The sequence below is a fragment of the Sipha flava genome, unplaced genomic scaffold (genome assembly GCF_003268045.1).
Source record: "Sipha flava isolate LNK unplaced genomic scaffold, YSA_version1 211_pilon_pilon, whole genome shotgun sequence".
In the NCBI taxonomy this organism is placed as follows: Eukaryota; Metazoa; Arthropoda; class Insecta; order Hemiptera; family Aphididae; genus Sipha; species Sipha flava.
This window is the reverse complement of record NW_020272824.1, coordinates 85,983-99,889: the sequence shown is the minus strand read 5'-3', so window position 1 is coordinate 99,889 and position 13,907 is coordinate 85,983. Positions and strand designations below refer to the sequence as shown.

Here is a 13,907-nt window from a genome sequence, read left to right as displayed (position 1 = left end):
ATGAAAGGAATTAGTGACGAGTCAGCTTCATTAGCACAGTTAGTGCCAGTTACAGTTGAAAAAGATTTGCGCCAGTTATATATTTCTTTAGGTGAACTTTTAAGACATTTTTGGTCTTGTTTTCCTGTGACAACACCAACTTTAGAAGAAAAATTGATTAAAACTCATGATTCTCTACGTAAATTTCAAAATGCTAAAATAAAGCCTTTTGAAGATCAAATCATTATTAACCACGGTCATTTAAATCAGCTCACAAATCATTTAAATTTAATGTTGCATACTGCCTATAATAAATTTTCTGTTTGGCATTCTAGACGAAAAATACCAAATATTCTTTGACGAGTAGTTCAACATGTGCTTTTGTATTACATGTCAAATGTACAATGATGTCATTGTTAAAAAGTTATAAAATTATATTTCAAAATTTAACAAATATGTTTGAAACAACTTTGCATTAGTGAAGAATGTATATATTATTTTTTTAACTGTAAAATATAAAACTGTCCTTTATTCCTTATTATTTAGGGCTGAAGGAAGTGAAAAAGAGGATAATTACTTTAAATTATTAACTTATATAATTATTCAGTAAAATAAAAACAAATATTTAATTAATTGAATTTGTAAGTTAATTATACCAACTATAAATCTTATGTTTAATAGATGTAAATTATTTTTTAAGAGATGTACTGATAAAATATATTGATGTTCAATTTCCTATTATTTAAAGTAAAATCTTAAATTATTATAAATTTGTTGTTTAACCAAAATATTATGTAAAATTGTTTTTAATTTATTTGAAATACATGTATTATTATTTTTGTTAAAATTATTTGAATAAGTAAAAACCAATTGTATAGTGTTTAAGTGTAAGACAATCTTCAATCTGGACTTAAATATTTTTCAGTGATGTTATCATCAAATATTTGATGCTAATAGTACATTTTTCACAATCAACTACCTTGAACATCTCATGTTGTTGTAGTATGATTTATAATGAGGGGATGTATAAATGCAAACAAATTACATTTTAAATTTATCATTGTACTTTATATTCTTATTGCAAATTTATATAAAATAAATTAAATTGGTACGTAATAATTTCTGAAACATGGATCACTAATATTATATCACATTATTGTGACCATACAAATAAAAATGTCATAATACTGATGGTTTCTTAATTAAATTAATTACTCTTCTTTGCTAATTATTTTAAAGTGTACATATACTCACACATTTTGGAAGTATATTATGTAATATTACTTAAAGTAATAACACAATTTTGCTTTGTTACAATCATCTATTAAATATTTTAAACTGTATACTACAATAAATTAAATATATATTGATGAGAATGATGTAAAAAATACATACTTATCTTTCAAAATACTAATATATTGATAATGAATAATAATTTTCTTAAAATTTAATGTGGTCTACTTTTATAATGCAAATTATTTGAAAAAAATATGTATGTACAAATGGTTAAAGCAATGGCAGTTTATTGATAACATATATTTACTTATTTTTATTTACTGATAATAAGTGACTCACAAACATGCATTATTTTTATGAAGTACTGCCATCATGGAATTTCAAAAATTTGAGTTTTAAGTACCAATACCTTTTAGAACGTTTAAAAATTCACTTTTCTTGACAAAACACTTTTTTTCTAGCATATTTTAATTGTATTTTGGACAATTCATTTTTATTAAAGTACATAATGTAGGATAACTACGTTTGAAATTAATCATCCATTATTTTCGGGGGGAGGGGGAGGTTGAATCCCCAAAACCCCTCCCTGCGTCCGCCACTGGGAGGAAGACCATAAAATAGATTAAATTTAATCTATTCTATGACTCAACTTCACCAGGCTCCAAGAAAACTAAATCTGGATCCATTTATGTTTTTAGGGTTAGGCCTAAGTTCCAAGTAAAAAAATTGTCTAATTACACATGAAAATTAATATTAATTTTTGTGTTTTTTTTTTTTTATTTTTATAGTAATAGTTGATGATACATTTCAGAAAAATTATGTACTTTCAGACATAAACAATAACTAATTTTAATTTTTGTATATTTAATCAAAGGCATAGATAACCTTACCTAAGCCACTGTAATTACATAACAACAATAATATGAAACGTAATAACTCAATTATGTGGCCGATCGGATTCTCGCAAGAAATTAATTTCGTGGAATAACTTTAACCGCCGAGTTTCCATGAGATTAAAGTAGAATATATTATTATACTATACTTTGCATGTAATATACAAATCATATCTCCCTATCAAGCTCCTACCACAGTCTCTTAAGGTTTTTAGTAAAAAAACATAAGCTTAAGGACTACAAATGGGGCCCATCATATAATCGAGAAAGCTTGTCTGAATATGGTCCTGACCATAGAAGAAACTACGATGTATTACATTTAAATAGTATAATAGATATTATGAGTGGTTTAGTTATCAATTATTATTTACCATTCGTATCAACAACACATTTTAAATTATAAAATAATCAAATGTCTATCACATATATTAAAATTCAAAAATTGATAACAAGAAATTTTTCATAACAAATTTAAAAACGTTCTCATTATTTACCCAAAATTAACATTAAATATTTAACTGTATCGCTCAATTAACATATTATACAATTGATTATAAAATTGATAATTTATTTTTTAATTATTGACAAATTTGATTTGAAATAAATTAATTTTATGCAGTAAAATTAATTAAAATGGCAGAAAAAGCGGCTCATCATACTACAACTATTGTTGGTCGTCCAACAATTTTTGAAGCGATTGCACAGGAAAATCTATCCGCTACGGGCTATCCAGCAATAAAAAAAATTATTAATGTAAGTTTTATTATTTTAAGCTAATGGTTTTAAATTATAATTTTTAAGTCTTGTTGTTATAGTATATTGTTCTTAAAAATCCTGATCAATTAAAATGGCTAATTCAGTATTTTGATGAAGTGTTTCTAGCAATAAATTCCATATGTCAATATCATTATTTGAAGAAATATGGTGAGAAAAATTACTCCATTAATAATAATATATCTATTCTAATTTAAAATGTTCATTTATTAAAAAAAAAAAAAATTATTTTAGGAGGAACATTTTCAGAAAATTTCTATAACCTAACCAGATTTTCTCATACAAACAATTTTAAACTAACTGATAATCAATTGTACATTAGTTTAGTATTAGTCGTTGGTGTGCCTTATTTACGAAATAAATGTAATATTTATGTTGAACAATTACAAGAGAAATATAAATTGCAGTTTAAAGAGGTAATGAAATATTATTAATCAATTAAGATTTGTTTTTTTTTAAATGTATGAACCATTATTTTCTTGTTAAAAAACAAATATTAGTATTTTAATCATACTATGAATCATACAAATAAATAAAATTTAAAAGTTTTTTTTTTTTTAAATATTTTTTCTTTTTATTTCTCAATATTTATCTTGATAGAAAACTAAATATTTTTATACTATTAATAGATTTGTGAATTATATTAAATTTACTGTTTATTTTTATAACTATAAAAAAATAGATTTAAATTATGTAATTAGTGTAAAATATGCAATTATAATTAGTAAATAAAAACCTGCTTAATGTAGAATTAATTGAATACAGTAGTATGATTTGATTTTGTAAATTTTCTATATATAGTATGGAATATTATCTTGAATATTTTCATATTATTAGATTAATTGTTGTTGTTTTAGAAATTATTTATAAAATTATATAAGATAGTATATACATGTTGGGAAGCACTATGTCTAATATATTACATTAAATATATAAATGGATCTAGTCAATCACATTCTCCATTATTAGATATGGCTGGAATGATTTTAAGTTATAAACCTATTGAACCTACAAATAATGAACCTCTTGCTCAATTAAGGTAAGTCAATCATTAATTTATTGACAATTAAAATAACTGAAAATTATTTTAATGTTACTAAAAACATTTAATATTGTACATAATATCCATAATTTTATATTATATATTAAAATAATTTAATACAATGTTTTTGTTTTTAGTGTTAAAGAATATTTTAAGAACTATTTATTCTATGGATTAACTCATTCATTGGAACTGGGTGCATTTTTAATGCAGTTTTTGAATTTATGGCATTCAGAAAATTTACAGTCAAAATTTATTGCTTATCCAATACCTAATCCTCCAAAGGTATGTTTTACAAAGTTCTTATTGTAAATAGATTCTTGCAATTTTTGAATTATATAAAATTATAATTTAACAGGAAATTGATAAGTATAATTCACTCAGAAAAACTAATAAATGTCCGATATGTATTAATGAAAGAAAAATGCCAACTGCACTTTCTGTATCAGGGTATGTGTTCATCAAATTTTGTTTTTTTTTCACAACCGTAAGTTTTTTAGTAGTTTATTCAATATTGTAGGTAACGAAACAAATATTATTGATCTTATTAAAGGCTGTTGATACTAAAAATAATATTCAATCTATGATCATTTAACTTTTAATAAAAATATAGTTATTAGTTTTTATACATTTTTACTTTATACAAGAAGCCCATTATTTTACTTATAATTTTTTTTTATAGTTTTATGTCTGACTAATCTACTTTTCTGATCTATCAAAATTATTTTAATAATAATTTATACATTTCTTTTCTATTTCATAAATATGTTAATTTTAATTTATAATGTGGTAATATTAATGTACTTTGTGCATTAGTATAGCTCTAAGTCATGTAAAATATTAAGAAAAAACCAATTAGCTTTAATACACAATTTTCAATATTTTTGTTAAAAAAATCTATACACATAAGCATAATTTTTATTATTATTTATTGGTGAGAGTATATCAACTTAGATTATTAGCCCTCTAAGCAGGTTTTTTTTTTTTTTGGTACGGTATGTAGGTTTTGAATTGGTTGGTAAAATACGTTGGGTTTGATTAGATAAGGGTGTAGAAAGATTTTTTCTTTTGAAGTTATTATCCCGCCTAAAAAGTTGAACTGTTGGTGGCAGGATTCAAATTAACGACCATATTTGTTAACACAGCTGTCTCATTTTATTTTAAATTATGATAGAATCGATTTGTATATTTTAATGGTGTTTATTTATTTAAGTTATACTAATTTCTTTAGGTTTGTTTTTTGTTACAAGTGTTTACATAAATCACTTATGATAGAATCTAGATGTCCAATTACTAAATTACCAGCAACAATGCAAGATATGATAAGAATTTATTCGGATACTTAATTTATACGGCACAGTTGGTGATTATATTAATACTTTTTTTAGATTCCATGATTTTTTTTTATTTATTTGTAAAAAAAAAAAGTTATTAACTTATTATTAATGTTTGATGTATACCAATTTAAAATAAATATTGGTGAAATTTTTGTTACATGTTACTTGCCCGTTGAAAATGTAAACCTATTAATTGTTGAAGTAAATATTATTCATATTCTCATGTATAGTGTTATTTTGGTGCTTAGTTATTATTTTCATAAAATTAAGCATAATAATTATAATATCATTATTTAACTACTGAATTTTAAATAAATTCAGATATTTAATTATGGTTTGTAGTATTCACTATTCAGTATTATACCAATAGACTAGTTATTGAATATTTGTTATATATAATTTATTTTATTCATTATAAAATAAAATACCACAATGATTTACTCAACATTTGTAAAGAACATGAATAATTTATAATTGTATTGTTCTATTCATCAACCATGTATACTTACCATTTGATATGAAAATTAAAAAGTGAGTATGAATCTTAGTGTACAACTTCAGAGTTTGAATGTTACAGAAATGAGAATGCTTAGATGGACGAGTGGAGTGACAAGAAAAGATAGAATAAGGATGAATATATGAGAGGAAGTATTGGTATAGAGTCGATAGTAGACAAGATAAGAGAAAATAGACTGAGATGGTTCAGACAAATGATAAGGTGTGAGGTAACAAAAGCAGTAAGAGTGGTAATGAAAATAAACGTTGAAGAGAAAAGAAGAAGAGTAAGACTAAAAAAGATATGGTTAGATATGATTGAGAATGATATGAGAGCCATTGGTGTGTGGGTAGGGGATATAGAAAATCGAGACAAGAAAAGGTTTTGGACAAGGGTGGCCAACCCCAAATAGTTGGGAGAAAAGTGAAGAGGAAGGATAATAATACAATGAATTGAAATTTTAACCAAAATATTTTTAAAACATATATCCATATAAAAATAGTTTATTTAAGTATGAATATTATTAGTATATAACACAAATATGGACAAAATACCAATTCAATTTGCTTCTTAAAAATAATTTCTTTGTGTTCAATCTGAAAATGAAATATCTACTGGTAAAATATTTAAAATTTTAATATAATTTAAAAATTGGCATTTACATTATAACATCATTATGCCATTATGCATTACACCATTATGACTATGATTGTTAGAAGACTATTTTGAAAACTACCTTTATTAGCTTTTTTTATTATTATTTTAATTACATTTTGAAAGCTCTTTAAAATATTTTTTTCTCTGATTTTCTACCGTAAAATTTCCCTTCCATAACTACTACTGCCATCATTTTTAACAGATCAGGTGAATGCATTGAATCATATAAACCATCAGTGTAAATATAATACCAAATTTTAAATATATTTTTCATATTATAATTAATTATTAGTATGTGCTTCAAATTACAAAAATATAACCAAATCAATAAATATATAAACATTAAATCTGTCTAAGATGAAAATAAACAGGGCTAATGAAATATTCAGATTTAAATAAATGTACCTTTTACAATAGTGTTTATGTAAGGATCAAATCAAAATTTTATCTTTCCTATAACTCAAAATTTGTACATGATGTTCTACTAAGTTAGGAAAACTAACCGAATGATAAATACTTACCATTAAGATTAAATCCAGGTACTTCTTCCCCTTCGCTATCTTCTGACATTTCATCGGCCATTGGTGCTAAATAAACATCTGAAATCTCTCGCCCAGCACTTAATGAACTAAATAAATCTACATTTTCTCCTTGTCCACTACTAACTTCTAAACTATTTAATTTATTATTCAGTTCTGAAATTTCTGCTTGCAATTTATCTTTGCGAATTTTTTCCCATTCAACACGATATTCCCTAGGTCAATTTAAAATCAGATTATATAAATTCAATTATCATAAAATTAAATTAAAATATACTTTTGAAATTCGTCAGCCGATGAATCAACCATTTTCAAAAATTCATCAAAATTATGTCCTGTAATTGAAGATACAGGTACACAATTTAATTCACTATAAAATTCATCTAAAGTTAATGCCATAGTACGTGTCAAATTTGACATATACGATGACTCTTTTTCTATGGCATCACAAAATGTTTCAAAATCATGCATCCATTCAATTGCATATGATGGATCTACAATATCACTCTAAAATTGAAAAAAAGTTGTATATATACAATATATTTTTTAAAAAAATTGAGCATTTGGTTACCAAACTCACTTTATTTAAAACTACTATGAATGGTAATTTTGTTTTGTATAAAACTGAACATGCATAAAGCATGTTAGACATGAATGTAATTGGACTAGTACTTCGTTCTAAATCCATAACATATACAACAACTGTTGGGAATGTTGATGCAAGGCATTCAGTTAATATTTGACCTGAAGCTGACCATGTAAAAACTTCAATTTGTCCAGGTGTATCTATAATAGCTACATCATGAGTATTTTCAACATGGACTTTTCCAAGGAGATCTAATAATTGATTAAATTTAGTGGAATATAAATTTAAAGAGGTAACAATCGCGCCATTAGGACCTAAGCCATAGCGCTTCATCACTTGTTTGTACTTCACAGAATCTCTAATATCTATGAAAAAAAAAAAAAAAAATCAATACTTATTGGAATATTTGAAAACATGGGAGAAATAATGATTAATCTTACCAATATTTGGCTTATAAGGCATATTTTTACATGCTGGGTCAAGGTTAACTAAATACGGGGATCTTTTGAATTGTTTTAAGTATGAATCAAGCTTAGATACAAATGTAGTTTTCCCTGAGCCTGCCATACCCAACACAATGAGACATACAGGTGACTTCAACGATTCATCTTCCATTTTTTCTTTAGTAACTTCACTACAGGATGGGATTTCTTCGTTGCAATCCATATTTGAAATTGTATTCAATCTATTTAACTTTTTAAGTAAAGAAGGTTTTGTTTATGAAGATAGCTCCCGAAAACTTAGCTCATTACCACTGATAAGAGATCGGTTAATACCATGTATATTATGTTGCATTTACTAATTTTAAAGAGGAACCACTATTTATATTGTATTTGTACTAATATGGAATCGCGGACGTATAGTCCTCGTAAAAAGAAACGAGTCCACGGACGTTTCGTCCCCGTCTATTATTAAGAGGACGTCATACTAATTTGAGCCCCGGTAGTTATATAGATTTATTTTTTACCTACCCATAGGACGTTTGCCCTCCGGTTAGGTTAGGTTATTACGTTCTAAATTAATTAGCTCAAAAAAATAGACTAACAAGTTAACAATTTTATGAACACCTTTATTACCTTTATGACATTATCCATTGTCGAAAGTCTTCTTATCAACAGATGATATTACTCGACCATTATTTACTTGTCAGACAGTGGAAAAATTTTATAAACTATTGCTATTTGTATTGTAAAGACTAAATAATATTTTATACCATCCCTGAATACACAGAGCACACTACGCAGTAATAGTTTTTCTGTGTAATTGTGCGTACCATAGGCGTGCGCAGACTTTATTCGCAGGTTATGCAATAAGAAATATAGGGCCCCTCACAAATAAATTTTCTAATCTTCCCTTAATTTATTTGCATTTTCTTTTAACGCATATAAGATTCAAGTCACAATCTAAGTTTTTGCATATATACTACGTAGCTTCTTTACTTCCCTTAGAATCTAAAATTACACATAATTTTACAGTAGAATATTAAACAATGCACTGTAGAAATAAGTAGTTTGAAATTTGATTTATATTTATTAAAAAAAAATTTATTATTTATTTAAGATCAATTATGTACTATATTGAATGCTCTTGAATAATTTTAACATATTTATAATGTTGTTATTTTATGGAGAGTACTTAAAATCTAAAGTTCAAGTCTTCTTTTAATCGGCACACATGCTTTGAATTCATCTATTACATCTTCAATATTGATTTCTGATGCCATCTTTTGCTCGATAAATATTAACATCAGTGAATCAAGACGTTCTTGTAACATAGTGTTTCCTTAGACTGTTTAGACTTTACAATAGACAATTTAGAAAAATCCCTCTCACACGAGCAGCTTGTCACAGGTATTGTTGCAAATTGTGTTAAAGCTTTATTGAAGTTTGAAAATATTGTTTTCCGGTCGTTTTCTGATAACCAATTCAGCCATACTACAATTGTTTTAGTTGATAACCCTCTAATAGAAGTTCTATCAGACATATTTGTAATGAGCTTAATTTCAGACTTAAATGTAGTATTCAAATTAAATTTTTCCTTCAATATTGAAATATCATTACTATCAAGCTTTAATTGATTTAAATTTCCTGTGGCGGTAATTAAATTTAAAGTTTCTTAACTTAATGATAAATATAGGCCCCTCCAGTGGCGTAGCCAGGATTTTTAAATGGGGGAGCTAACTACTTTTTTGGATAAGTAAGGTAAGAGAGGATATGAGAATTCAGCCTTACCCCCCCCCCTCACCATCTACCACCAAGTTTCTAAACGTAATTCAAGCATTTTAGTATAGTTTTAAAAATATTTATTAATATATAATTTATAATAATAATAATAATTTTAGTTTCAGTGTTCAGTCACTTGCTCTATTTATATTAGCCATAGCTAACCTATTCAGTCTGTTTTCCAACATGGTGCTTCTTAAAAAAATTTTTAAAAGATTAAGTGCTGAAAACGTTCTTTCCGGAGTGAAAGAGGTAACTGGTAACGTGGCGAATAATTGTAAAAGTATTTTAATGTTAGGTCGAAGATTGGTGTGATGAGAGAGTGAATCAAGAGCAGAATTCGGTTTTGGAATAGTATTTTGACTCCATTGTTGCCTCCATATGAACAGGTTAGCTCTGATTGTAGATGAGGTATCATCATGGAGATCTTGGACATATATTTTAGCAGTTTTTATAATATTTTTATCGTCATACATATTTAAATTGGCCGGAATAAGTCCTTCAAGTGGCATAACATCAATAAGCCTTTGATTAAAACGAGCATCCATTGATTCTATTAAATAGTCAAGATACATTATACATATAAACACGGCCCATGGGGGGGGCTATAGCCCCCTTAGCCCCCCCCCCCCCTTGGATACGCCACTGGGCCCCTCACATGAAGCCGCAGACTATGCAGCGGCATACCCTGCATACCCCGTGCGCACGCCTATGGTGCGTACGTTAGTTAACTATGGAGGTGTTAACAACGAAAAGAAACAAGAAGAAATTAGTGCACAACGATTATTTATATTATAAACAAAAAAATATGAAAATTGGTATCCGGTGGGTGTGTATTCGCAAAAGGTTGTGTAATGGATCACTTACAACTGACGATGGAATTAATTTTGTTTGAAGATCACAATCATAAAGGTAATATTGACTTAATGAATGCAGAAAGAGCTAAATGTATTATGAATAGAGATGTGAGCTAAGTAAATTTACCCTGTAAAATTTACGGGTAAAAGTAAATTTACGTAAATTTTACCAAGTATTTTTTTACCCAGTTTTTTTTTTCCATTAAAAAAAATTGAGTAAATGTGTTTACTAGCGGGATACGTTTTATTTACTATTGTAGAGAATGTACTCATATATAGATATATCTACAACCATAGTTTTATTTAGATAATCATCGTAGCCCTTTTTTTTCCCCTCCGTTTCTATAACTAGGACCAAGATAATCAGCGTAGCCTATATGACAATAAAATGCAGCGTTAATACTCTATTCAGTATTTTAGTTTATTATCAGTGATATATTGCTAAAATAAATCATGGGTATACGCCTTCTTTCATGTAGTAACTATCATATCGTAGGAATCAAAAAAACTCACTCATGAACTATACATCTTTAATTATGACTGTTTGATAACAGAAACTTGTTGTTAAAGGATAACAAATTTGAATTTTTCATTAAAAAAAAAAATAATAATAATAATAATAATATATCCGATACCGAATCACGTCATAAATATAACCGTAAGTTAGGTTAGCTAAGGAATTATGTAGTTATTTGTTAAATTACAAGCTATACGCTATATACGGCCGTATACCCGCGTATCATCAATTTCTCATAAGTTATACGACATGGATAAAAATAGCGTATTGGGTATACGCCGTGTACCCCCGTATACCCTCCAATTCACTACTGTATATTATAATCTATATTTACATCAATTTAAAAGTAAACACTGATAACATTTTACATTCTCATTCTGTTGTTACTTGTTGTTCTGTATGACTATGTTATAGTGTGTTACACTTACACATGTTAGATAGGTTGGTAGGTAAAAAGGAAGAAAAACATTCATCCTACATTTTAAAACTTCGTAAAAAATGTCGAAGAAGGTATGTACGTAAGCTGTATTTAAAAATTGAATAAAAATTAAAAACATTTTTTTTTTTTCAAAATTTACCAATTTACTGAATTTTACGTAAATTTACCAACAATTTTTTACAGGTAAATTCAACATCTCTAATTATAAAGAACACAGCAAACTAAAATTACGATATACAGTCTCGAATATTTGTAATCTCAATATCCAACGAAAGCAAACAGTTAATTCCGAAAGAAGTTTCGATGAAAAGGATTTTATGGCGTGTCCGTAACAATATTTATTTTAAAATTATAAAAATAGACGATATTATATTGGAAGAAACACAGTGGAGTACAACCGGTGGAGAGCTCAATCCAGAACCATTTTTATTTTACAACAGCAAAAATAATAATAATCGTATTATAATCTGAAACTAAAATTATTTATATGGATGGAACATTTTCAATTTGTCCTGTATTCTACCTAGTATACTTATTACATGAAAATGCAAACATAAATAATATAATAATTCCTGCGATGTATGCTTTGCTTCAACGTAAAAATAAACACGCTTATATTGAGTTGTCTGCTATACGGGATCAATTTGTATTGCTTTCAATAATTTCAATTGATTTCGAAAAATCTGTAATACAGACTATCAAGGAAGTATTTCATGATGATTTATCGGTGCAGTTATGCTATTATCATTTAAACCAGTCTATCCTGCGAAAAGTTCAGGACTTGGATTTGGCTATAAAATATAAAAAGAGAAAAACTTCAAATCAGCCTTAAAAATAATCCCTGCATTAGCATTTCTCTCAACCAATACTGTTAAAAGAGGTAATTTATATTTTTGTTTAAATAATATTTTTGTTATGTATACACGTATTTCAATATTTAAAAATTTTAATAACGGTGTTAATATTATTCAATTCATTAAAGACTTTTGAAGAATTAGAGGACATTTTGGTGTACTTTAATCTAAATCCTTTAATGAAACATCAAATCTATTCCTACAAAGTACGGTACAATTAGGTTAGTACGACGTCCGCCAATATTTTCTCCGTATATATGGAACGTGTATGTAATGTCACAAAAGAAGGTTATGATCGAACCAACAACGTTTAATAATAAATTTAAAAATATTGTAAGAATTAGACACCCAAACTTCTACATTTTTATCAAATCCTTTCAAATGTGCAATACATCTGCAGTGACTGCATTGTCAAAAAAAAAATCAAATCAATACAGTATTATTTATTTATCTCGATGTATTTAAATTATATTTCTTATCACCACCGTATTAACGGATCTGTAAAAGTCAACGAACGAAAATCATACCTGTAGCATTGATTAAATATACATATGTATCTTTAATCAATGCCTGTAGTTTACAGGTCCAATAGCCGATAAATTACAGACCCTTTAACGCTAACTTACGTTTAAGCAAAACCCAATTTTTTTTAACGGATCGTAAGCACTTTAACGGCTCTAGAAATCACAAATGAACCTTTATGCAACTCGACCTAAATGAATGAGTAACATTCACGTTATGTTGACGCATTTAAGTATTGATTATTTATTAATCCATAGGGTACAAATCTAAATACCAACATAATCTTGGACTAAGATAATATAATTCATGTTAATTTAAACTAGTGATGAGCGTAATCGAGATATCTCGTTTATAAAAATAATAATACGATTATATACCCGGGAGATTATTTCGAGTGATATCTCGTTTATTTTAAAAACTATCAATTCTTAATCTCAAAATGTGTAGCGAATGAAAAAATATTTTGAATAATTTTCACGAAACGAAGGAATAAGAGAGAAATATTATTTTTCATCATAATCGAATAAGTAAATACTAGTTGTTCACTTTGAGTCTTTGTATTTACGACTCGTGCTACTCGTGAGACTGATTGTTAGACAAATATTGATGGGTATACGGGTATTCTTAGTTATTTATATTTTAAAGTTTGACATAAATATATAGCTATAATTGAATTACTCAACCACAAAACAACAAAAATTTAAAAATTTCTCAGAACGTTTATAAATAAAATTATATTATATTTCAATTGAACATTTCGAATGATTATTTCGAGACATCTCGAGATTATAAAAATATCTCCAATACTAATATTTCGATTATGCCCATTAATAATTTAAACTATAGAGTAATATTACCAGGGGCGTAATTTGGGGGAGGGGCAGACTATGGCAAATGCCCCACTCTAAGAAATTTTAAAAAGTCGGCAATTCTTTGTCCGATGATCAAATGCTAAAA

The 13,907-nt window shown here is 26.9% G+C and overlaps 2 protein-coding genes across 3 annotated transcripts; one reads left to right on the top strand and one right to left on the bottom strand.

The window, feature by feature from the left end:
• Window positions 1-2,299: 2,299 nt before the first annotated feature.
• Window positions 2,300-5,498, top strand: LOC112682817 (peroxisome assembly protein 12). Of its 2 annotated transcripts, XM_025553561.1 has the most exons (8): window positions 2,300-2,418; window positions 2,728-2,861; window positions 2,924-3,032; window positions 3,117-3,298; window positions 3,740-3,921; window positions 4,062-4,209; window positions 4,283-4,374; window positions 5,156-5,498. In XM_025553561.1, exons 2-8 carry the CDS (start codon window positions 2,742-2,744, stop codon window positions 5,268-5,270), a joined length of 948 nt encoding a protein of 315 aa, XP_025409346.1. In that variant the 5' UTR covers window positions 2,300-2,418; window positions 2,728-2,741; the 3' UTR covers window positions 5,271-5,498. The 2 variants fall into 2 exon arrangements, with proteins under 2 accessions (XP_025409346.1, XP_025409345.1); XM_025553560.1 differs by lacking the exon at window positions 2,300-2,418 and having other exon boundaries at window positions 2,668-2,861; window positions 5,156-5,497.
• A 746-nt stretch (window positions 5,499-6,244) lies between these two features.
• LOC112682816 (GPN-loop GTPase 1) lies at window positions 6,245-8,278 on the bottom strand. Its single transcript, XM_025553559.1, has 5 exons — window positions 7,980-8,278; window positions 7,534-7,904; window positions 7,231-7,460; window positions 6,936-7,168; window positions 6,245-6,353 (listed from the first exon to the last, which is right to left on the bottom strand). Exons 1-5 carry the CDS (start codon window positions 8,203-8,205, stop codon window positions 6,349-6,351), a joined length of 1,065 nt encoding a protein of 354 aa, XP_025409344.1. The 5' UTR covers window positions 8,206-8,278; the 3' UTR covers window positions 6,245-6,348.
• Between the last annotated feature and the right edge of the window lie 5,629 nt (window positions 8,279-13,907).

Bases quoted from the DNA above. Each gene is read 5' to 3' on its own strand.
- LOC112682817 (XM_025553561.1), top strand. From the start codon at position 2,742: ATGGCAGAAAAAGCGGCTCATCATACTACAACTATTGTTGGTCGTCCA. The intron at 4,210-4,282 runs GTATGTTTTACA...ATAATTTAACAG, and splicing joins CAATACCTAATCCTCCAAAG to GAAATTGATAAGTATAATTC. The intron at 4,375-5,155 runs GTATGTGTTCAT...TAATTTCTTTAG, and splicing joins ACTGCACTTTCTGTATCAGG to GTTTGTTTTTTGTTACAAGT.
- LOC112682816 (XM_025553559.1), bottom strand. From the start codon at position 8,205: ATGGATTGCAACGAAGAAATCCCATCCTGTAGTGAAGTTACTAAAGAA. The intron at 7,905-7,979 runs GTAAGATTAATC...TTTTTTTCATAG, and splicing joins GCCTTATAAGCCAAATATTG to ATATTAGAGATTCTGTGAAG. The intron at 7,461-7,533 runs GTGAGTTTGGTA...TTTCAATTTTAG, and splicing joins TCATAGTAGTTTTAAATAAA to AGTGATATTGTAGATCCATC.